Source organism: Haliotis asinina, chromosome 2 (genome assembly GCF_037392515.1).
Source record: "Haliotis asinina isolate JCU_RB_2024 chromosome 2, JCU_Hal_asi_v2, whole genome shotgun sequence".
NCBI lineage: Eukaryota > Metazoa > Mollusca > Gastropoda > Lepetellida > Haliotidae > Haliotis > Haliotis asinina.
In genome coordinates, this window is record NC_090281.1 from 92,037,259 (window position 1) to 92,063,421 (window position 26,163).

A 26,163-nucleotide genomic window follows, 5' to 3' on the forward strand; every position below is an offset into this window, starting at 1 on the left:
TCATTGTGTGAGATGAATCGATCACTCAATCAGTAGGATAAACTATCACATGACAAATTTGCCCGTGCCTCTTGCTTACCTGGCTCTTACCTGAGCTGTTGCTACATCCTTGTCACAAATCTTGAAGTACCAAATGAAAATAATGATGGTTTGTGAAACAGTCTAAGTAAACTTATCCACAGTACTTTTCATTACACTCCACTATTGAGTCTAACAAAACCCTATGGGACGTCGCTTTAGGTGACCTTCGAGACACGACGATCAGAACACAGCTTACCAAATCGCGAAAGTGGACATTCGCACATACCTTTCAAACTTTTTATCTCAAAAAGGTTTGTACCCGAATGATTCCGAATACTATTTAGCATACGCTTGCTTCCGGGTGATGCACACGGTGTACTTACAACCATGACAACAGTGAGTTAACAGTTTTTTGAAAATAGTGTTTTTAACAATATTCAAGGATGTTTTCATGTGGAAATATTAGCTAATGGTAACCATGTCAACAGAAACCCAAAGCATATATACTGCAGGTCAAAAGCTGTGTTATATGTGGATTTTTGTTTGTGGAGAGATCTATGCCAGTGACCTGAATATTTTGAAAGTCCTTCTGATCCCAAGACAGTATCCGTTGTCTGATTGGTTAAATCTATCTAGCCATTTCGCGTTTGATTGGACGTCATTGGTTACTCAAAGGTTACCTGACGCAACCTTCTACTAGGTTTTATTAGACTCAGTGGTGGAGTGTAACGAAATACACTAAGTTTGCTTAGACTGGTTAGTGAAACAACATTTATATTTTATTGTCAAAAATTACAACAAAATTCTGCAAAGTTAGTATGTTTTTTCTGTATACTTTGGCATTAGTTTGAGCCGTTTACAATTATTTGTTTTTGAGTTAGATTGCAATTTAATGGGGAGATTTTGACTCAAATGAACTGTAATGTAAAACAACACGTTACAAATTGTTTTAAAATAAAAATGATTTTCACAATGTAGGTATCCATTATTGATGTAATACTTCAGCTATACAGTATTGCAGCTTTATTTGAAGCCATTGAAGTCATCAGTTTGGCATGTTTAACACCCTGTCATTCATACTATGGATTGAGTAATGTTACAAGTTATTTCAGTATAGATATACCTAGAATACCTGAATAGAGAAATACATGCAGCACCAGGTCAGAAGCAGTGGTCTCCCTATATATCAGAATTTTTGAAAATATGAATATTGACCCTGATTAATACAAAATATCATATATTGCCTGCCAGAGGCACTTTTGAATAATAGAAAATTGTTGGTTTATATAGTATGCTTTATTTCATAGAACTCCTTGTTTAGAAAGCAGGGAAACTATCTGTTGACTGTGGAAAAAATATTTTAGTATCCTGTACCATTATGAATGACATAGTGACACACAGAGGCATCATACCTCTTTCACACAGCTTTTTGTGCAAGATTTGTGTGGTATTTTCGTGCCATATGTTGAATTTTATATCTTAATGTTTGACATTTTTCAGAGACAAAGGCATTTGTGGAAACATTGTTCACTGCATTGAAAACAAAATCGTACCTAGCATCTTTAGTGCCTGATACTGTCCACAACACGACTGTTGCTCCAGTCCTTAATCAGACAACCAACAATGTAACGACCAAACCACCGGAAGCTGACAAAAAGAAAGATAGGCCAGAAAAACAGGTACTGTGGATTATTTAGATATTTTCTGATTATTTGCCATTTGAGGTTTATCTAGACCTGCTCAGTTAGCATAGAATGTTATTTAAGATTCTCAGGTCTTACTGAGAATGTCCTAATTTATAACATAATACCCTCCTCGGTTCAATGTGAGAATATTTTTGGTCTCCCCTGCTGTGTGATATTGCTGGAAAATTGCTAAGGGTGGCATTAAACTAAACTCACTCACTCACTCACTCACTCACTCACTCACTCACTCACTCACTCACTCACACCTTATCATTGAAGAGAAGAAAGGATGAAGTTGCATTTCTTTATTATCAGAGTCAGCAGACACAACAATAATAAAGTGTCTAAATACATGTTACTGGCAAACAATGGTAAGTTGGACTGGCACAGAGATTGTGTTTATGAGAAGTAGGCGGTGCACAGCAATGGTCAAACTCATTTGGTTTGTGAAAGGGAGAGCGCTTTACCCATCACTCTACACTTGATCTGGGACAACCTGGTTACTCCTTCACTTAAAATAGCAAGTGCCAGTGGGTGGCACTCAAACATGCTAAGTTAAATCAATTGTCAGCTTGGTCCCCAACTTATCCTTGTTTGCCTTTAACATATTTGGGGATTTGCAGTGTTTGCAAAAATTCATCCGAAGTTGTGTATATGCATCATCACCGTAATAATCATTTCTTGCAGGGTTTGAATGAGTGGATGAATATGTTTTTTCGCCATTTTTAGCAATGTTCCACCAGTATTCCAACAATATCACATTGTACCCATGTCGGTAATCAAATCCATATCTTCTGTGTGACAAGCCAATGCTTTAAGCAGTGGGCTGCCCCTTGAAATCAGTGTATGTAACTGACTGCAGTGTCACCCATAATTCCATGCTTATCTTCTTCCTCTAAGCGAAGATAGTGGAACACTTGAAATCTCTCAATGTTCCCTTCTAATTGAAGTGGACCTACAATACACTCACACATAGGGAGCCGCCATTTCCCGCCAATATGGTCACATGACCAGCCATGCCTGTAACTCTCTCCTTCATTGCCCGAAGAGGACAGATGGAGGCACACTTGGGTCCTGATACGGCGATAAGTTGTTGCTTTAATTTCATTCTTATAATCTAAATTATGTCCTATTCTGCTTTTGAATTGTAATTACTATCATCTCCATGTGAAATTTATAAATTTTCTTGTGTTTTTGACACGTTTTTTTCGTGAGCTTAGACTTGATCGTGGATTCTGAATGGTTTGGACTTACTCTCACAATCTAAAGACTCCAATGAGGCCCACACCTACATGATGCATAATAAGGACATTGACACTTTGATGTTTCTACAGACTGCGCCAATATCCACTTTCTTGGAAACTTAGTAGACAGTCCATTTGAGTCAAAATCTCCCCAATGAATTGCACTCGAACTCAAAAACAAATAATCGTAAACTAATGCCAAAGTAAATGGGGAAAAACACCCCAACTCTGCTGAAATTGTTATAATTTTTGGCAACAAAATATAGAAGTTGTGTAACAAACCATCATTATTTTCATTCGGTGTTGTAAGACTTGTGACAAGGGTATGAGATTCGCAGCAGATCCTACAAAGTGGAGGATAAGCTACTGACTTGGCGTACATTCTTTGGACTCACCCATTCCAGGGCTATCGAGGTTCTCATCTGCAGATTCAACAACGTGGAAAATGAAGAAGAAAGGATGATGCTATCTGCACTAGTCACCCAGAAGAAGGATCAACAAATGCATTACGTAGCATCTATCCTCAAAGTGTGCAGGATTGAAGGTCGACAAGGTCTCCTATCAGCCTTTTCTTGGGGCGACAACTTTACTAAACCTTTGTATGGAGCTCCCTGGACTGCAGAATTGAGGATGTTGCTGAATCTTTTTCTCGGTACTCCTGGGAAGTTATGATGATAAAGTCATCAACACTCTGACTACTGTCCTTGAGCAGACTCCAACAAGTCAGGAAAAGATCTTTTCATCACTTGACCGGAGGAAACAGACACTCCCGTAGAACAGGACACCCTGTCAGGAGCGCCGAAGGAGGAAAGCGCTGAAGTTGAGGTTCAGAATGACACCCCAGCCTGTTCCCAGACAACCTTTTTGGTGGACATCATCAACGCTGCTGGAGGAATTCAGGATTTTGTCAATGACTATTACATCATGAGCATCCTATGAGATGGATGCGGTTTAAAACATACACTAGAAGGAAAGGTTTCACTGCAATGAAGGCCACACATCCTCAAGTAGCAGACCACTTTTGTCATCAACAATATATCAGACGACTGAAACCTTCCAAACTCGACATACTTGGCAGCATTCAGCTTGTTATCACCATGAAAACAGGGATCAAGCTGACTTAAGTACTGGAAGTACTTGCCTGACCATACTTATTCAAGCTGAAGACTAACAATGCCGATATTGGAACTTGAATGTCATGCTACAACACCTCACGAGTGATGTCTTCAAGCCACTAGATCGGACATCGCTTGAATTATTGACACAGAAAATGCCGTTCCTTCTCACCCCAGCAACAGCAACACAGATGACAGACATACAGTATGGTTCAAAATTATTGAGAATAGCTAAAGCATTTCATATTATTAAACGAGAACAAATCAGATAAAATTGAATGTATTGTGAAAGTGAACTGACCTTTTCATGTTGTGTAGGTAACAATTTAATATTTTATCAAGTCTCCTTGAGCTTCACGGCACAGTCAAAGACGGGTAGGCATACTTCCTATCAGAGAGGTTAGTGTCTCGTGAGTTATGCTGTCCCAGTATCAGACCACTATTCTCTTCATGTCTTAAATTTTTGTCAACCCCTTTTGATTCACACATTCCTTCATCATCCCCCAAATGTTCTCAGTGGGATTTAAGTCAGGACTGTATGCAGGAAATGGTAATGCAGTCACATTTTTCTCCTGAAACCACTGCTTGGCATGTTTTGCGGTGTGTTTAGGATCATTATCTTGCTGCAAAATCCGGTCATTTCCATAAAACACATGTGCACTTGGAAGGAGAAAATTATCTAATATGTTAGTGTAGCGTTGACTTGTGAGATTTCCCTCAAACACACACAGCGGGGTTGTTCCTAATAAGGATATCCCTCCCCATACATGAAACTTTGGGCTGTATTTAGGTCGTCGATACAACGGTGCTGACGCAGACTTTGTCCATATTTTCACATTATTGGGATATACCCATATTGAGCTTTCATCAGTAAAAATCACATTTTCCCAGTCAAAGTTTTCATGTGCCAAACACCACTCAACACGCCTGTCTTTATGTTCTTGTTTCATGAGAGGAGAAGGAATTCCAGTCTTTTTCTCCCATCCAAGATCAATCAAATTTCTTCTAACTGTAGATTTTGATACAACTGTTGATCCCCTTTCTATCATTTCATACCTGATGTTGGAGATGCTTGCCCTTTGCTTTTTAGACGCTAAAATTCCCAGCTGGACGCGATCTGAGAAGTCCAATTTTCTGGGTCTCCCTGCTCCTTTCTGGTGCCCAAAATCCTTTCCCTCTTTAAAATTCTTCCTAATCCTATACACAGTAGAAAGAGGAGTTCCTGTTCTCTCTGCCAATGTATTTACATCATCAATTCCTTGATTACACAACTCAAAAATCAACCTTCTTTTATCTTCAGCAGACATTGTTGACAGTGCTGAGGAAAATGACGTCTGCTACAAATTCAGGGGAGGTAACTCTAATTGTACTATACTCAGTAGGCCAAGATGAGTTACCTCCCTTATACCATTACTTAGTTTTAAGTATCAGTGAATCAGTTGAGGTGTTAGGATAGCTCAAAGTAAGAAGAAAAATTCTCAATAATTATGAACCAGACTATACAAGCTCTCAACTTTAATTGCACCTGATTTAACTCCAGTCATCATAACAGGGCTGAACAAATCCACTCGTCCGCTCGTATTTACGAGTGGTACCTCATGTCGGGCAAGTTAAAAATACAAACTACTTGTCCTATCGGGCGAGTACCGTTTTTTAGCTGTCAAATAAAGCATATAACGTCTTCAATTTATTAAACAAAGTATTTTACAAGCCATTTAAGAATCGAAAACGTGCACTGATCAACAACAGCGTACTAATATTTATCGTATCGCTTATGCCAATAATAAATCAATAACAGTGTTAAATACACAAGTAGGGGAGGTAATTCTACTATTGCTATTGTCGTGGATGTAAGGGGCTTGTTGCTAGCATTAACAAACGCCAGCATGGACATCCGAAAGTATGTGGGAGGGGCAGGAAATGGGGAAAAGAAAACGGAAGAAAAACAAATTCAACAAAGAAAGCTAAGTCAAAAGAAATATGACAGAGAAAAACGAAAACGTTTACTACAACCAACCTGGTGTAAGGAATTTAAGTGGGCGAAATTTATCGAGTCGGAAGAGGAATTATTTTGTATTCCATGCCGAAAATACCCCAAACTGTCAGATCCAAAATGTGGACTTGTGATAGGTCTTAGAGATAAATTTAGGAGGGAGACACTGAAATTCCACGACAAAAGTAGGAAGCACATTCAGTGTTGTGAACATGAGAAAGTCGTTGAAAATCCACAAACAGCACAATACACTAAGTCAATGCAGAAAGTTGACGAAAAAAACAGCGTCATCTATAACAAGCTTTTTACAACAGCTTATTATGTTGCCATGGAAGGGGAACCTTTTTCAAAATTTGCGAGTTTTTGCCAATTACAGTCCAAGAATGGCCTATTTGAATAGGAATGCTTGTGCGACTTTTGTACAATCCATAGCAAATGTTATGAAGGAAAATACAGCTAGTGAACTTGAGAAGTGTAGATTTGTCAGTGTCTTATCAGATGGCTCAACTGACAGTGCTATAACCGAACAAGAGATTGTATATGTGGGGTACGTCACTGATGATGGTGTACTGAAGACTAGGCTGGCAGATATTGTTAACCTTGAACATGGACATGCAAAAGGTGTAAAAGATGGAATTTTTCAGGGGCTTAGTTCTGTGGGACTGTCAAAAGAAGATCTTTCGAGAAAGTTAGTCGGAATCAACACAGATGGTGCTTCAGTTAATCTTGGAAAGAAAGGAGGAGCATTAAAACTGATTATTGATGAGCTGAAAGAGGAGTATAACGCTGTTGGTTGTGAGCAGTATATTAAAAACCAGTTACCTCACACATCTGTTGTCATTTTTAATACTTGAATTTCAATTTGGATCCTAGCCAGAAGGTATAGAATAATGTTTGTTCACTGACTATATAAAAGACAATAACACAATCTATAGGAATCAATATCTTTTATTCAAGAAAACACATCATGATCATGGTGAGATTGCAGATTATTTCAGTTAAAAAGTAGGACGAGTGAAAATCTTGCAGGACGAGTACAAAACAAAAAGTACTCGCCCTGCAGGGTGACTGAAGTTTTCAAAATTTATTCAGCCCTGTCATAAGATTGTACATCTAAGACTGAGATTAAATTTTATTGCCAAAAATCAACGGAATGGACAGACAATTTTACATCCCAGCATTATCTTCAGTCCTCAGGCCACATGATACATAGGATATATCGTTATACCCAGTCATAGCGTTGAAAGCGTACCAAGACATGGAGACAACAAGTGCCTATTCATCCCATTCATCTATTCAGTCACCTATGGAAGTATCTCACAACACTATCTCAGTATGGATAAGAGCCGTTAAATTGAGGGCATACAAAACAGCAGGACTCGAACCTCAGCGAGCCTCCAGTCCACACAAAATGAAAGCTTAAGCATCGACACTTTCTCTACACGGAAACAGCTTGCTATCAACGATAATGGAGGGCTGTTTGTGGAAATAGAATAAGGTGTTTGCCAATCAATACCTACAGGACATGGCCACAGAGGACATCACTGGCATTCACCAGTTTGGTCCACTTGTTGCTGCACAACAACTAACGGTTCCAAAAAGATGCTGAGTTTCACTCATCCCTTTATCACATGACTTGTTGAGACCAACACACTCTACAAAGTATAATGGTTGAGAGTCCATGCACATGTCTTGAACAGACTAGCAAAAGTGATTATGACCCTGTACTCTTAATGAAAATACTTGCACATGAAGAAGGGTTGCGACTGGTCTTGCTTTGGAAATCTTGAAGTACAGTTGCATTAGATGCTAGCTGATGCATATATCATCACATTCCAGTCAACAAATGCTTCAAAGAAGATTAGTTTGACTGGACGTGACTCCCACCCCGCCATCTCACAGGTGAATATTGGAAAAAACAGGACCAATCCATCGTCATTATATTTATAGTTCCCAAAAGTAGGGGGAAGTGCTGGGCGTACTTACATGGCAGTCATCAGAATCCAGCGTGGCGTGACCAACTGCCATTTTCGTCGGATTCTGTAAGCATAATAAGCGTGTCAAATTAAGGAAAAATATGTAATTTTTTTAATTAAAATTGATATTCTATTGTTATCCTGACTCATGGCATCAAGTCCTCCCAACGGCCACTCTCAGGCACATTGAATTAACTGTAATTTTCATATCAGACTTGTGAGATTCAGAGGGTGGGAAAGGGAGGCTCCCTATGTGTGAGTGCATAATAAGCGTGTCAAATTAAGGAAAAATATGTAATTTTTTTTATTAAAATTGATATTCTATTGTTATCCTGACTCATGGCATCAAGTCCTACCAATGGCCACTCTCAGGCACATTGAATTAACTGTAATTTTCATATCAGACTTGTGAGATTCAGAGGGTGGGAAAGGGAGGCTCCCTATGTGTGAGTGTATTGTACGTCCACTTCAATCGGAAGGGAACTTCGAAGGGATTTCAAGTGTTCCAATATCTTCACATAGAGGAAGGAAACAAGCATAATAAGCATGAGACAGAGTAAGTATAAAATATCAATTCTATTTTTAAAAAATACCTTTTTTTACAGGTATCACGTCACAGAATATGTAACATATATATTCAGTGATATAGGTTCCTGGTAGCCTCATGGTTAAAGCATTCACACATCACCTTGAGCACTAGGGTTTGATCCCCCACATGGGTACATTTTGTTTAGCTCATATTTGGTTTCCTGTGCTGTGATACTGCCGGAATATTGCTAAAAGTAAGTAAAACAAAACTCACTCATTTGCTGTGACATTGTACTATACCAGAAAACCGTACTATTTTTGTAAACATTGATCAGCGTTTGTGGCAATGTATTGTCCAGATATCTGATGATGGCAGTCGTGATGGGTCCAAGAGAAGACGGTCAAGATCACCAAGTCCCAGACCTCGAGGGAGAGACATGTATGAAATGGTTTTTGCTTTGAATCAAGCATGTGTGATATTTTATGTTAAATGGCATGCTAGTAATTTAATTCAAGAAGATTTTGAATGGAAATTTTGTAGTTTATGTGTTCAGAATCAGTGCTCTAAGTGGAGATTTAAGGACAGTTTGATCAAGCATGAATCAGGTGGTGTGACATTAGTTTTATGTTTCTGCGTCACTGACTGTTCTTTGTAGATTAGTAGCTGTGATTATTGAATGTTGCTGAATGTGAAATACATCAACAAACAATAAGTGAAACAAAATGTTATTTTAAACATTAAGCATTGCTGAGTGACATCAAGAAAGTAACTCTTTGGTATTGCCCAGAGGACCTTGGCATATGGACTGATGTGATTTAAATGAACATGTTTTCTTTGTCCAGGCGAGATGATCGGAGACATCGCTATGATCGGTCTAGATACTCACCTGATAGAGGGCGTTATGGTAGAAGACGGAGCAGAACACCCAGCCCTCGGAGAAGGGATAGAAGGTCACCTCTGAGAGGTCGTGGACGATCACGTGATAGGTCGAGAAGTCCTAGGTCAAGATCACGATCCTGGAGCAGAAATAGATCGCGATCCCGGTCAAGGTCAAGGTCCAAGGGTAGGGTTATATGTTCTTACATACAATATTTGTTCTCTTACTTGGAGGTACTATATTGTGTGGATGGTTGTTATTAACTGCATGCTTCTTGTTATTTAAATTGTAGCAACATGTCCAAATTGTGTTCAAGGGAATTTAAGAAGAATTTTAGCAATGATTACCAAGTTGCTGTATTTAGTAAGATATGGGCAATCCATATGGGTAATGGAGGGACAGTTTTGGTGGTTTGGGGAAAAGAAATATCAATTACATCCTTTCACTGATGAACTCTCCTTTAAGGCCGTCAGCCTGACAGTCGTGGATCAACTCCCACCCTAGACAATGGCCGCTACTCCACTGCAAGTGCCATCCCTACCATTCAGAGTGTAGCATCATCTATTGCCCATGCAGACAAGCAGCAGCAAGGTGATACTCCTCCTTCAGGGCCACCTGGCCCACCTGGATCTCGACCTAGATGCAGGGACTATGATGGTAAGGTTGCTGATGATCTTCACAGTTTTTGTTCCTCTCGAAGGTTAGGGTACCTGGTGTAAAATTGCTTGTCCATTTGTCTAGATTCTAAGAATATGTGAGGACTTTCATCTCTGCAGGATTCTGATGGGAGATTAGGGCATTGAAAAACCCTAATGCCTGTAATGCCTAATGAATGTAAATATCTCAAATTATTTTTACTGGCAAAAATCTACTAAGAATTATTACTATTAATTGTCCTTTCCTCATGCATTTGTACATAACACAATGTATCTTGTGTTTCAGAAAAGGGATTTTGTATGCGTGGTGACCTCTGTCCTTTTGATCATGGCCTTGACCCTGTTGTTGTGGAGGACATAGCTATACCGAACATGTCCATTCCTCCACCATCGCTTGGTAGGAAGTTTTGTTAGTTTTTCTTTTTGTTGTGTGTAAATCAAAGAGCTGTTGTATTACCATTTTAGTCCAGGTATGGTCGAGTACTCTAGGCATTCGCTCATCATGCCGAAGACTGGGTTTTATACCTTACATGAGTTAAGTGTGTGAAGCGCTTTTCTAGTGTTGCTGCTGTGATATTGCTGGAATATTGCTAGAAATGGTGTGGAAACTCACTCACTCACTGAAAAGATGTTCTGGATATGATGCTTATCCTGACAAGCCCAAAGACTGAGGATCTTTGTTCTCCACATCAAATATTGTATGGTCAGTTCCAGAGATGAATTTTACTATCTGTCGTCAAGTAGCTGGAATATAGCTTTGTGTGGTGTTAGACACTGATGGTGGTGTAGTTTTCATTTAAAACAACAGCAATTCCACCAACTGTATATTGTTTTAACAGGAGGACCACCACCAACTTCTGGACCAAACTCTGGCCCACGTCCCCCTCCTCCAGGACCTGGTGGCAGAGGGGCTCCACCTGGACCGCCACCTGGACCACCCCCAGGACCACCACCCCCGCCACCACCAGGCGTACCGGGAGGCCCTCAGTTTCCACCTCCCCCTGGCCAAGGGCCTCCTCCCCCTCCTGGTCCCCTACCCCCAGGAACTATGGGGTCGAGACACATACCATCCCACCCACCAAGGACAGGGCCTGGTGGTAAGTCATTTATTTACATCATTTTTAGATAACTGATCAAAATTATGCACTGTTCTTCTGCATTTATGTCAGTTGTGTCATGATTATTGTGCCCCAGTTCGTGAATCTTGGAAAAAACAATTATGCAGTTATTGTCTAAAAACAGGTATATTATATCGTTGTCGATGTCCAGTTAAGAGCTATTGCTCATGTTGCAAATTCTACCATTTCTTTCATTGTACAAGTGCAGTCATCAGACTAAATTTGTAGTTAGTTAATGTGATTACACTGTTGTAGGTGAGGGTTACAATCCAGAAGCTCCAGCTCTCACATCTCGTCCACCCCCAGGTTTCTGGGGAAACCAGCGTGGTCAGCGCCCTCAAGCAGCTTTCTTCAACCCCCAGGCACAGAGACAGAGGGATCTTGTTCAGGTCCCTACCCTCCCAGAATCCCCACCGGAGGATCTAGAAGGTATAACTTACATGTCTTGCTCTGAAGACGAACCCATATCAAGACTACATTGGGAACCATTCCCACACCACTGCCATGGAACACATCAGAATAGAATTTTTGTATAAAATGTTTAAAGTTAGATTAAGTCTGGCTTAGATTATAACATGAAACTAACGCCCTCATTCCTCAGACTTCTGGATCATCCGTCACTCGTTGGAAGCAGTTTTCCTTCTGGTAACCCACTGAAGAAAATATCGTATCACAGTCCAATGAATCAATTTGCGTTTGTCGGTTATCAGGTCAGTGTTCAATATGTCTGGCTTGATCTGACAAGGCAAAAATGTCCGAGGAAGGAACTAAGCTCAGAGTTTAGTTCACCACTGGACGCTATTTCTGGTTGCAAATTGAGTTAGTGTCAGATGAATATCCAGTCAGTCAGATGTGTGTCATATTGTGCAACTATTAGATGTGTCTAGACATCTGATAGCATTCTGATGAGTGTACAGTGATCAACAGTCATGTGACGTTCATCTCTTTGCAATCATCTGCCATCAACCTGAAGCGTCTGATAGCTGCCCATCTCCAATTCAGTTCTCATCGTTAGGGTAACATGATTTGTAAGCACCATCCATCGTGACATCGGAGCATAATTGCTTATGAAGTTATATGCCATCTGACACATATCACATAGCAAGCAGTGACATCTGACATCCAACGGACTACAAAAGTAGGGTCAGCCAAGTCTTGCTCTGCCGATTTTCATTTTTCGCACTAAAGCACCACGATCCTGAAGATGTATCCAAGAAAGAGCAGTAATGTTCGAGGAGTGAAGGCAAAGAAGCAGCCTGCAAGGTTCCTTTACCTGCAAAGCACTCCTTTGTTTTAATCTTATCTTTTATATATTTTTATGCACCTATTGTCTTCTGTGTCTCATTGGCTTGGTGCTTGTATTTTTCCATGTTCTTGTACCACTGCCATTTTTGACGTACATTCCCTTGACACATAAATAAACTATTTTGTCTTTCTGTTTGTCTGTCTGTCGGTCTGTCCTTGTAACAATGTGACACTAGGACGAGGACCAAGACAGACAACTGAATAGCACAAGTTTAATTGAGACACTGAATGCAATGTGTACAAAGTGACGCAGTTCACGAGATGCATGTGTGAGGCAGGCACATCCGTGTAGGGGCCCAGTCTGACTCGCCTATCTAGGTGCACATGTAGACTGTCTGCAAGTCTCTTATCATTACAGTCTTTACTGTGCAGACTAACTTTGAGACCAGGTTCAAGAGCTCTCCTGGCGTTGGTATCATCCTTTGTGCACCTTGGTGCAAGTCTCTTGAGTAGTTCATCCATAATTCCTGGCATAGCTCACAAGAAATTGAAGAAATTCTCAGTCTATTCATACGTGTGATGTACTGCCCATGTAACATGCTTCTATCAATCAGCTTTCAGCCATAGTCTTCTATGCCTTCTTCTCAGGAAGAGTGAAGGCCCATTGCATCATGTTGCATAGTCTGCTGCTGGGGCATAAACACATAGCCCAGGGATGCAGCATTTCAAGAACATTAGTCCATGACTTTACTCTCATCAGGAGGTGCTTTTAACCCCGACCGCCGATTTTGGCAACACACACACTGACACACAGAGTCTCTCTCTCTCTCTCTCTTTCTCTCTCTCTCTCTCTCTCTCTCTCTCTCTCTCTCTGTCTCTCTCTCACACACACACACACACACACACACACACACACACACTTTATAATAGTTGATCTGATTGAAATTTTGGTTGCATAATTTTAAGGGAAGAGATTTGTGGAGCATATGAAGATATGACATTGGTTTGTGTTCTTGTCTCAGGAACGAATGATTCAATGACCAACTCACCACCACATCCAGCAGTCTCATCGAGGGTGGTTATTCCTCAGAAGCGCACACATGGAATGATGGAGGGCTATGGCCGTGGAAGGGGGCGTGGCAGAGGATACATGTCTCCTGCAAAGAAACCATTTGACTATGGAAGACTGGGAGGTATATATCATATGTTTGTTAGTATCCACGGTTAACTGGTTCTAAAGTTGTCAGACCTATTTGTGATCACAAGAGGTGACTTGATTAGTAATTTCTTATTCATTAGTAGCAAGAGATAAAATAATAAACAAATTATGTAAACAAATAAATGCTAATGTATGCAGATCACCTTACCTCATGACGCGGAATGTTACTTAAAGTAACATGCTGTGTGTTTGTTGATGGCAGTCTCCTATGTCATGCGTTTTGACCAGGCAATCCAACGATTGACATAACGAGCAACGATCCACACTGCAGTAAAACAGTCAACTAACCATGTTTGACCAGCAGATCCCAGGGTACTTTTTCTAAGCCTGAAGCTCCACTGGGTCTTGTGGAGAATAATTTGATTAATGAATTCTGTTGTTATTGGCATTGTTAAAAGAATATGTGTGAGTAGATGTAATATATGTAATTTGTATTCTTTTGCTGGCAGGTTTTAGACGACAATTTAACAATGAAAATGCTACACTGGAAGTACGTAAAGTCCCACAGGAATTCAACAACATTGCTAAACTGAACGAGCACTTCGGAAAGTTTGGAACTCTTGTGAATGTTCAGGTGAGTAGTGTGAGAAGTTTTGAAAATGTATTACTCTGAGTTGTCCAATATTTACTGCACTACAAATGCAGTTTGTTTGACATGTAGGAGTACAAAACTGAAACTCTGTATGTTTACATAAGTGTCTGAACAAAGTCAATGCAGCTCTCCCCCCACATCTCTGGTGTATATGTGTAGAATACTGATGTTAACTAGTAGTAAGGGAAGAATGAACAGGCAGCTGTTAAGGACACTGCTACTCAATGCAGCTCACTGAAGACAATTTTTGATGGTTTTGTTTCAGATTTGCTTTGAAGGAGACCCTGAAGGAGCCCTAGTGACATTCAGTAATAATGCTGAAGCCCATGCCGCCTATAAGAGTAGCGAACCAGTGTTCAACAATCGCTTCATTAAGGTGTTCTGGCATAAGAAGAAGGAGATGGAGAAGCCCTCTGAGACGGACCCAGAGGTGTTGAAGGCCCAGAATAAACAGAAGCATGAGCAGCAGCAGCAAGAGAATCTCAAGCAGAAGGTCCTTGTTACGGTAACAGGCCATTATTTGGGATATGTGGTATCATGTTGCAGACATTGATCAAACAGCTTGGCATGACTGTTGAGCATAACATTAATGAATAGGTAGTAAATATCATTAGGCTATTCTTGTTTCATCATTTCAAATCAATTTGTGTCCAGTTTGTCACACTTTGTCCAAACTACAATGATTACTTAGGCTGCTGCCTCTGTAACGGAGATATATGTTTGTGTAGACTTAGAGGTGATATGGAGTACAGTCAGGAAGGAACCCTGTTAATATAGTCCTCTTCACCCCCAGTTTTCAACCACCCAAGAAACTCTGCCAACTCCTGACCAGCTTCGCATCCCAGCTCGAGCTCGTCTTGGTGTACCACCAGCCAATAAACTTAAGTTGAACAACTCAGGGACAAAAACTCCAGAGTCACCAACAGAAAAGGTAGCGATATTATTGTTTTTTTGCAGACCATGGTGATGGTTTGGTCAGCTGCTGCCTAGGTTGATACATGCCATCATATCCCAATTACATATATTGAAGCTCATGCTGTTGATCACTTCATTGTCTGGTGCAGTCTGGATTATTTGCAGACATATAGCTGAAATATTGCCAAGAGCTTCAAACAAGAGCTTCAACACCATCAGTGATTTCAGTGATTTACATTTTTGTGTATGTTTCCTAATATTTTTGTATCCTTATTATAGCATGCAATCGAAGCTGCATGTCACATTTTCTCACATTTTATATACACTTTTATGCCAAAGGTGTAATGCTCATGATGTACATGATATTTTGCATTGGTCGAAAGTAATAACAAGTTGAAAACTTGCATCACAGCTCTGAAATTTAGACGTCTTGATGGACATTACATTTGACATTTCCCTGAAAAAGAAATTCAAAATAATTAACATTACTTGAAGAGGTCCTTAGAATAGTCAAGATCGTGTGAAACAGCCTTGAATTTCAACGCAACTATGCATTGATAATTTTTCATTACATGTGTACCAAATGAAAATATGCTTGTGATTATCTGTGGAAGTGTGCAATAATGTTGCATGTGTAATCTACTTTTTGCTGATTTTGCATGCTACATTTGCTATTATGTATAGGTTACTTCCCCTTTCATAACATCTCAAATGTTTGCATAATGTTTTTGTCATTTATTTGCCCTGCATTTGAGTAGAGTGCTTTGAAAAAGACTCAAAAACTCCTTGACTTTGTTGAAAACAAATCTCTCAACACAGCTGTGTGTCAAGTATTGTAATCAGATTTGATTTATAGATGTTATCATAGATATTTAGAACCTAAGGCCTGCTTAGTACAAGAGGTAATAGACATGATTTGTTCCAGCAGGGTATTGTGTACACTTCATCAGTGGGAAACCTGAAGAAGACAGTTTTCAATGCAGAAGCTATGAAGCAGGCCAAGGTTTCTCTCTCAAGTCCAACAGCTGTCAATACTGCTGACTTTGTCACTAAAATCGAGGCCATCAAGAAGGCAGAAGGGTTAAAGAAGGTGAGGATTAGAGATTCAGGCTAAATGCAAGCATTTTTTCAATTTCCTAAGTTCCTCACACATTACTTGTGCCACTCTTTTGCCTCAGGACCCGTGAAGGTCCCGGGGTAGAATAGGCCTTCAGCAACCCATGCTTGCCATAAAAGGCGACTCAGCTTGTCGTAAGAGGCGACTAACGGGATCGGGTGGTCAGGCTCGCTGACTTGGTTGATGCATGTCATCGGTTCCCAATTGCGCAGATCAATGCTCATGTTGTTGATCACTGGACTGTCTGGTCCAGACTCGATTATTTACAGACCGCCGCCATATAGCTGTAATATTGCTGAGTGCGGCGTAAAACTAAACTCACTCACTCACTCACTCTTTTGCCTCAGATGCCCTAAGCTGTGCCCTGTTTATCTTTGCTCATGACTGTACACCCAGATCATGGTTTTAGGTGTACCAGCATAATATTTGTGCCCTCCTTAAACTGGGGCAGTGGGAAAGCCTAGTGGTGAAAGCATTGGCTCATCAGACCATGGACCCTCACATTCTTTGCACATCAAGCTGATGTTCCAAGACAACCTGTAATTATCTTAAATGTTAAATTGAGTTCATTCTAGTCCAAGGTAGCTTACTGGCTAAAGGGTTTGCTCATTTTACAGAAGGCCTATGTTAGGTTACCCACATGGGCACAATTTGTGAAGCCCATTTCTGGTGCCTGATACCTTGATGTTGCTGAAGTACTAACAGTAGCGGAAAACTGAACTCAGTCACTCACTCATTCTTTTTCCTCAGGAGGCTGCAAAGAAGAAATTAGAGATTCAACAGCAGAAGCAGGAATTGCTGAAGAAGCAGATAGAGCAACAGAAGGTAAAGTCAGTGGCAATAGTTCATAGCAACTAAAGACAATTTTCATTCAGTTTAGATGTATGATTTCCATACATTTTCATTTTTGAAACAATTTGTGAATAAGACTTGTCATATATACATCAAATTCAGGGGATGGGGATGGTGGGGCAAGAAAAGGAGTAGTATAGATAATGAGAGTTCTGGACCACTTTTCAAAAAACCCCTCTAAAAAGCCTCATTTACTAAATGAGGCTTTGGTGGGCCCATTAGCTCTTGCTACTATTGCCCCTACTACAAAGCCACGCCATCACGTTTACCGTGACTTGGCAGGCGGTAACACTGTGCCGTACGGTACGATCAATAATTCTTCTCTTACAAACCCCCTACCCGGCCCACCCCTCAAGTAGTACAGTTGTAAGTTTTGACTGACCATATAGGATCGGTGGCTCGCTTACGGCTATGTCATGTTTATATCGAGGAAACAGTTTAACGTGAACCGCCTATGATCTCTTTGGTGTTCGTAATAAAGGCTTGTTGGGCTTTTTGTATCCCCTGTTCTATGTACTTTTTTTTCTCATCCTCGCTGATAGCAGACTTACGAGACTTGGACCGAATATCTTGTTTCATTCCGTTATATTTTGTGAGTTCAGATAGGATTGAACGAAACTCCTCTTCTGAGATCTTACTGTCAGAGAGTGCCGTGGAAATACGCTCACTCACTGTGTTCAGCTTTGCTTCGGCCAGAATCCTGATCTCGTCGTGTTTCAATGCCTTACGATTAAGTCTGCGTGATACTAACTTAAGCGCCAACCCTACCAACCCTGTCACCCCAGCCGTTATTTCAATACCTAATACTATAGGTGCAGCCACGATGGTGGTTAACAACCCAACGCCTGCCGCCCCTAGTCCCATACTGGTTGCCATAAGGGTAGTGTCAGCCCCATCCACGATATTGAAAGCTCTATTATATTTTTTACATAGTGCTTTCCGCGTGTCACGGTCTTGTTCTAGTTGACATTTTACATCACATAACTGCCTCAAGCGGAACCCATCTACGGTTTCTAACGTCTTAGCTACTTCCTCTACGACTGGGTACAGACCCATCCTATAATATATATTTTGAAAGATATTTTAATTGGGGTTCAGTTAAAAATCTATCAATGTATTTGAAGCCTATAAGTTCTAGATTATTAGTCAGGGTAATAGGTGAGAGGCTAATAAAATATCCTATGCTAATAAAAACCTCACTGGGGCTTATTAAGTGGTTTATAGGACCCGTGGTATCCTGTTGTATAACAATACGACAATAATCGTTTGTGTAATCCCAGCGTATTGACACCCCGGGTAAAATTTGGTGTACTATTGGGAGGTCTTCATCGAATGAATCCGTAAAGAAGACTTCTATGATGAGTGTGAAAGGGGGGGTTATTATTTCAGGATTACTAAATGTTAATTTATTTTCGAAGAAAGTTGATAACCCTTTTTTGTCGTAACCAGCAGGTTGTCTGTGTGCTAATCCCCTCTCCGGAATGAAATCCCCGGCCCAGATACCGTTGTTCCTAATCTTAGTGATCCAATTATTTTCGTCTATTGTGATATAAGGTGAGGTGGGTGTTAAGTTGATCAGCCATTTAGGTTTTGTAAAATCTGGTAACGGCACCGGTCTGTACACGTTGTCTTTGAAGTGTAGGATGTATAATTCATCTTCCTCACCAGGCTGATCGAATCCCTCCGTATCTCCCAGGTCGTTAAGTGTAGTGTTGGGATGATGATTAGTCATTATTATACTATTATGATATAATTTCCAACTGGTTTTCTGATAATAATTCAGGGGTTAACTTTATACCCATGAAGTGTATGTTGTCAGGCAGGAAGATATTGATTAGTGATATCTTGTTTTCTACGATCACGTTGACCCCCTGCAGACTGGTCTTGGAGTCGACACCCACCCGCACGTAAACGTTGCAAACTTGATACTGGTGTCGTTTACCCCACCCGAGTTTGATCCCCTTCACGATCTCAACATCATTCACCGATGGTTCCCCTAGGTAGACTTTGATGAACAGTGTTGAGTTTGCCGGTAGACTCTCTAGTATCTTAACCACGCCTTCGAATTCAGACACCAACTGCAATTTCACGTTTTGCATGGCCGGTTTACTCGATAGCATGTGGGCTGCTATAGTGTTGACTGGGCTGACGACTATGCTACGTCTCTGAGTTGGGACGTAAGCCACGAGCAGGGTTCCATTGTTCACGACTTTGTTTAGGTTGTTGTCTTTGTTATCCGTGAACACGTAAGGGGAGACGAGTCTAATATTGAGAAACCATTTGTTATCGGGTAACAACACCCACTTGTCATCTTCGGTGAAGACGAGCATATATGGTTTGTTTTTGACGACGGTAGTGCTCTCAACATCGTCTAAGTCGAACAGTTTACCTCCGAATGATGGGTATATTCTCCAGTTGTCATCACCGGTGTTGACGAGGGCGTACTTAGTGTTGGCTGTTGCCCCTGTGGTATCTATCATATCACTTAGGGCTCCACCGGAGGAGACTTCAACGCGTTTGTAAATGTTGTTTTTCAGTTGCAAGGCATACGATTTACCATCTACTCCGGGAGCGTCGAAACCACGCGTGTCTCCGAGGTCGGAGATCCCGATATTGACGCATTTTTTCACTCCGGGTCCTTGTGCGCTGGTCATGTTACGTGAAGCGTTAAGCTGAGGTATCCTATATTTACAGGATTATGATTTATATCTAACACCGATATTGTCAGCTCAGGTATGTTGCCCTGGGTTAATCTCTTATACTGCCGTGGTGAAAACGACTCGGTTCTACCGTCGTTGAATTTCTCAGTTTTCACCGGCACTGCTCTCAATATAGTGGAAGGGTGGCCTCCTTGAATGTTATACGTTGTGCTCACCTGACCGAGATGAATGTACAGCTCTCGGTACGGTACTAGGTCGGGTAACTTCGTGCCTGTGACGGTTGTTGTTGGTTTTATCTCGTCAGGAGACATACCGAGTATCCTCGCTAATGGTCGGCCTAACCTCAAGGAGGTTCTTCCGTTGTTGATTAACACCACTGTACCGTTTGAGTCGTTCATTTTGAGTTCGGCTCCCAGGGGTTTGAAGACCTCGTCGTTTAGCGAGCACACGCTGTAGTAGCCGTCAGTTATCTGGCTGCGAGTTCCACTGACGAACAGCTTATTGTTGCTGATATTAATGTTAGTCCATTGCGGTAGGTAGGTGATATCGCAGAGTGCGACTTCGAGTTGACCTGACGTGTTATCGATCGCGTGCGTCAGCTGAACGGCCTCACCGCTAGTTATTCCTGGAAGTGTTATGTACATATTATAATATATAAATTATATAATATAATATGGATTTAGCACACTTGAAAATCGTGGTGAATGCAGATGGTACGGGGTTTAAAACAACCTTTATTGATATCTTTGAAAAGTATGTCGTGTCCGTTAATAACGCGCAGGCGGTGGTAAACTGGAATCAAAACCCAATGCAGTTTTGGCAGAACCAACTCAACTTTGCTGTGTGGTGTGCGACGACAGGGTCGGGTGTGACGCCAGACTATGGTATAGACGAACTGAGTAAGGCGGTTGTTTTGTTTCATATTTATTATCAAACTAGACGAATATTGAAGGAAATAAGTGCTCCTCTTCCCCAAGATAAAGCGTGGAGTATGACGAATAACCCCTATGATAGACGCGCTTATGAACGTATTTGTGGGGAGTTTGAGATTCCAACGAATAAAGACTTTCGCCTTCCTGGTGTGAACCATGGTCTCAGTATAGTTCTCGTGTACTTCTACAGGTCCGGAAAATATTATGCTGGTTCTAAAGATGGTTCATACAACCCAAACCGGCATACATTTACAGGCTCCACAACGAATGAAAAGATCCATGTCAGCTGTATAAAGCAAACCAGTCCTGATGCAGCCACAGCCTGGACTAAAATGATCTCAAAAACATCGAAAGAATTCACTCGTGCTGGTACAATACGCTTGAACGACTCGATTCGAACGTACGTGTGGGCGCTGTTGGGTGCGCAGTCGATGACGCGTTCCAACATCCTCGGTAAGGGAACTGCTTACGACGCTCAGACACAATTCGTTTCCAACGTTGAGGATGCTATCAATTCTCCAGTTGATCTCCCGAGGGCTATCGGCCGTTACCAAAACGTGTTAGAATACGCCAGATCGAAAGTCAATTACGTGTTCGGCGTGGGGTTGTACATGGCTCCGAGTGATATGCAACTGAGAATAAAAAAAGTGGTGGGTTATAACAACGAAATAGTCATAGCCACGAAGGATCAAAAGTTGGGTATCAACCCCGATATTAACACCCCACATATCCCACACACCCAACCACGTGAAACGGGTATAGTTGCGCCACCACCGGAGCCTAAAGTTCATGTGGAGGTACCCCCGGGGGGTGTGGGGGTTTCCACCACCTATCAGCAGCATATTGATAGTAAAACGGCCCTGGTGGTTGGGGGGGTAACTTTGGGACTTATTTGGTTAAAGATTTCTTAGCCGCTACGTACACCAGACCCGCCACGGCGACGATGGCTGCCCACAGGTTTTGACTGAGCCACATGGCAGTTTTAGACAGAGCGCTCAACAACCACGAGACGATGCTACCCAGGATGCCGGGAAGGGCTTCGGCGGCTTTACCAGCCAGTTTAGCTAGGCCTTCCCCGAGTTTTTTAATCCAGTCTTTAACACCACCGCCAGGGGGTGTGGGGGTAACTCCCCCACCGGCAGGCCCCACAGGGGTTCCCCCCGTCAGTGACACCACGAGGGTTGATATAATGAAACCCAATGCAGTCAGAATGCTGGCGATGGTGATCCCTTGCTCCCGGAACAATATCCGAATCCTGTTGGCTAAAGTTGTATCCTCGTTCAGTATTCTATCGATTGTTTCCCGAATACGACTGATCTGGGATCGAAGCTGTTCACGATTCGAGGAAGCGGATTCCAATCGTGTACGTCTCTCGTCTTCTAAATCACGTAGTCGTTCATTGATACGACGCTTCATATCATCGTTTTCAGTTTCGTTGAGTTTGGTTTTTTCCCTAGCGATGTGCTCGTCGATTTCGTTCAGTTTCCCCATGTTGTTCACGAGTTCTCCACGCACGCGTTTCACGGCTTCGTCTAAGCCGCGCAGTTCCCTTACCGGAAAGTCAAATCCCGGTAACGGTTTGTCCCAGTAGGTGCTCAACAGTTTTTCTATGCTGTCTGAGGCTTCTGTAGCACGCTGTGGTGTCATTTCATCTCTAGTGGTGAGGTGGGATCTGGTAGCTTGCAGATCTTCTTTAACGGCCTTAGGTATTGCACCACCGTAATCATTCATGTTTAGATTTTTACGGATAAATTCAACACCATAGCGGCTGGCTAGAGTTGACAAGGCCAGTGGTTTTTTATTGCTCTTGTTAAAGAGGTCAACCCCTGGGTCAGACTTAAGGCGTAGAACACCCTTTGTATCAATAAAAAAATCCTTATGGTATCGACCCTGTGGTTCAACGTAGTTTTTATCTCTTCTTAAACTTTCGAAATAATCATCTACCGTTGTTTCCAAGAGTTCTTGGTTCAATGGTGAACTAGTAAATGAGGTCTCCTGCTCATCATATGCCTGGGCACTATCGTCCCACATATCATCCATAGGTATGTCTTCATCCATTAGTATTTAAATATATTTTATTTATATATAACAATGTACGGTAGAAAATTAGATCCTTTCAGAAAATTGAGAGAGCCATTAGGTGCCAGAGCCGTGCGACAGTCGGTGACCATCACCAATAATCCCAGTAAGATAGACCAGAACCAAACTCTGCTGGTTAGATTTCCAAACCTTGGTGAGAATGACCTCATTGTACCAGGCACTGTTCGACTGGCGTTCAATATCACGTTGACCTCCGACAACGACAAACGCGAGCTAGTGCGGAACGTGGGTCGAGCTATCATCAAGAAAACGACCGTCAAGATCAGCGGTAACGAGGTGCTGAGCATCGACGACAGCGACGTGTTTCACTGCTACAAGGATCTCTGGAAAAGCGAGAGAGAACGAGTCAATGATGTGTACCAGGGTATCAGCAAATCAACCCGGGCGCGCATAGGATACGTCTTCACGACAGACCAGCAAGACAAGCTATCGGACGGTGAAAAGGCCATCGCTCTAGCATACGGGAATCGATTCTGCGTGCCGCTCGACTTCGAGTTGCTCACGGGACACGCGCCGTTTTACCAGGCCGCGCTGGGTGATAGGCTCGAATACGAGCTCACGTTTAACGACTATAGCAAAGTAGTGCGTACGCCGAACGGTGATGAGGCTAGTTATGCTATAGACAACATCTCTCTGGAGTTCGACATGGTCACTAGCCCGGAGCTGGCCAGGCAGGTTCGAAGCCAGTACTCTGGGAAGATGGCTATACTGTACGATCGCGTACTGAGGCATAGATCAGTCGTGCGAGATAAGAGCGACACTGTGTGGAATATCAACCTGAACGTGCCGGCGCGATCGATGAAAGGTATCCTGGTCGTCCCCGTGGAGGATTACGATCCATTCCGGAGGGACAGCGAGAAGTTTTTCAACCCCGAGATTGAAAAGGTGGAAGTTACCATCGAGGGCGTGCCCAACCAGCTGTTCAGTCATGGTATGAGACCACACCAGCAGTGGGATGAGATAAAAAAGCTACCAGTGGGGGACTACATAACAAAGGACCTGGACCTAGGCTCCGTGCAGATCGGTGAATACCTGACCACCAAGTACGCCCTATGGTTGGACATGCGATCCACGGATGATGATAAACTGCACGGTAGCGGGCGCCGTATAGATAACGGCAGCGAAGGGATAACCATCCAGATTACTAAGAAGGCTCAAACCGCTGGTAAGTTGAAATTATATCTGTACGTTATTATGGACGCGCAACTTAATATAGACAATGGGAGATTCGTGCAAGCCATCTACTGATGGGGGAGACCCCCTGGGGTTACCCACTGACCCACACTGCGCTATCATATGCGGGCAGACTGGTTGTGGGAAGACAGTTTTCGTGTTGGATATGTTGGAGGGTTACTACAAGGATGTGTTCGATAACATTGTTATCATGTGCCCTACTCTGGGCATGAATAAAACGTACGCGCGACCTTGGGTGATGACGGACCCGGACGTACACAAAATCGACCCTGGAACACGCCTGCAGGATTGGTTGAAAGCTCTTCACGAGAAATTTAAAGGGGAACCGACGCTGTTCATACTGGACGACTGCAGCGCTAATCGCGAGATAACAAAAAAGAGAGACATGCTATCGTACCTGGCCTTCTCCGGCCGGCATGCAAATCACAGCGTCTGGGTGCTAACGCAGAAGTTCAACTCGGTGTTGAAAGACCTCAGGGAGCAGACGCGATGGGTGGCCTTATTTCACTGCAAGGACAGGGATTCGTTCGAGGAGTGTTTGAGAGAGAACGATGTGATGAGCAAATTAGAACGGGAACGGGTGAAGAAACAGCTCGCTGAAACTAAACACGCTAAGCTCGTTCTAAAGACCGACCAACCAGTAGCATATATAGTATACTAAAGCTAAGCAAAGCTAAGCTAAAGCTAAGCAAAGCTAAGCAAAGCTAAGCAAATGCTAAGCATAGCTATGATATTTGAAGTATTTGTCGTGTGCAACTTAACCTTCATTTCTCTGTGTTTTGTCTGCATCGGGTATTATATAGTTAAAACTAAATCTTACTTGTTATATTATAAGATGGAGTGTGAGGAATTGCTCGAACAATTGTCGTTGGAGGGTTCCCCCAGTGGGGGTGTGGGGGATTCCCCCAAGCGAGAGAAACTGGTGGCGTTGGCTGTTGGCGGCAAAGCCAAACATTACTTTGGAGACTACACCCCGGATAAAATTCACAAAATGTCAGCCGAAGAAATCGATAAGCTGTACGCTAGATACGAGTCCCGGCTCGGAGCAGAAATGACAAAGACAATAGGATCGGCTATGACCCAGATATACACCGGTATTGTGTCACATTTCCTTCCCATTCCACCAGAGCGCCGACTTTACCTGTGGGAGGACCTAGATAAAGACCCTTTTATCGAACACGCCGTGAGCTCTATCAGCTGCGGGCTGTACCACAAATATGGTATGTTGTTGGCTCCAGTGACGGCGGCGATTATCACGGCAAAACATTGCCAATTTGAGAGAAAGAATAATAATAATAGTATAGATGGATGCTGCACAGGAGGAGACCCCAGTGGATTCACAGGAACCAGTGACGGTGGAGACCCCAGTGGTGGTACCCCCCACACCCCCTACAGTAACCAGGCAGAAGAACCCTAAGAGAGTAGCTGCCGGTAAAAAACGGTGGTGTAACCAACATAAAGTGACCAACCCAACCCGACTGTTGTTGGCTGTAGGTGTAACTGCTGCCGTGGTTATAACATGGTTATACGCGGGGGTACCCTCCCACAGTGAGCCCCCCACCCACAACAGTGGGGGTATGGGGGATACCCCCATGGTAGACCCGCATATCATGTTATAATTTAAAATATTTTATATCATATACATAATGTCTGAGGGGAAAACGTTCGTCAACGACGCATACCACGCCACAGTGGTCGCCAGTCTAGCCGTAGGGTACGCTCGGTTGACTAAAATGGTGCTTAAACAACCAACTATCAAGCTAGATTTCAACCTGCAGGATATGGGTATGCTCATAATGAACCTTGGTATGGCGATGGCCACAAAAGACATCCTAGTAAAACAAGGAATAATACCTGATAATATAATGAAATAAATATAGGGATGGCCACGATAGCTATGATGGTCGGTGGGGCGTTAGTGAATGCCCTGGCATTTTCCGGGAGTAATTTCCTCTTCTCGAAACTACGAGATGATCACGCGTCTGAAATACAGGAAGAAAGGAAGCGACACGATCTCGCTACTGAGAAATTACAAAGAGCACAGGACGAGTACGTTAAAAAACGCCTCCAGAGGATCGATTTTATTAATGAACAGCTCAAGCGTGAAAACCATGCCATTAAAA

General features: G+C 42.3%; 1 protein-coding gene across 6 annotated transcripts in view; it reads left to right on the top strand.

Annotated features, from left to right (window-relative positions):
- Nucleotides 1-26,163, top strand: part of LOC137274599 (RNA-binding protein 26-like) — a 44,571-nt gene that overhangs the window by 3,181 nt on the left and 15,227 nt on the right. For 3 of the 6 annotated variants that reach the window (XM_067807873.1, XM_067807875.1, XM_067807876.1), the window contains exons 3-15: nucleotides 1,522-1,700; nucleotides 8,922-9,001; nucleotides 9,406-9,626; nucleotides 9,906-10,097; nucleotides 10,383-10,493; nucleotides 10,936-11,193; nucleotides 11,470-11,643; nucleotides 13,482-13,652; nucleotides 14,128-14,252; nucleotides 14,536-14,775; nucleotides 15,064-15,201; nucleotides 16,111-16,275; nucleotides 17,053-17,127. In XM_067807873.1, the coding sequence (XP_067663974.1) occupies nucleotides 1,522-1,700; nucleotides 8,922-9,001; nucleotides 9,406-9,626; nucleotides 9,906-10,097; nucleotides 10,383-10,493; nucleotides 10,936-11,193; nucleotides 11,470-11,643; nucleotides 13,482-13,652; nucleotides 14,128-14,252; nucleotides 14,536-14,775; nucleotides 15,064-15,201; nucleotides 16,111-16,275; nucleotides 17,053-17,127 (2,129 nt within the window). The remainder of the gene's footprint in view (nucleotides 1-1,521; nucleotides 1,701-8,921; nucleotides 9,002-9,405; nucleotides 9,627-9,905; nucleotides 10,098-10,382; nucleotides 10,494-10,935; nucleotides 11,194-11,469; nucleotides 11,644-13,481; nucleotides 13,653-14,127; nucleotides 14,253-14,535; nucleotides 14,776-15,063; nucleotides 15,202-16,110; nucleotides 16,276-17,052; nucleotides 17,128-26,163) is intronic. The other 3 variants (XM_067807874.1, XM_067807877.1, XM_067807878.1) reach the window with 1 other exon arrangement.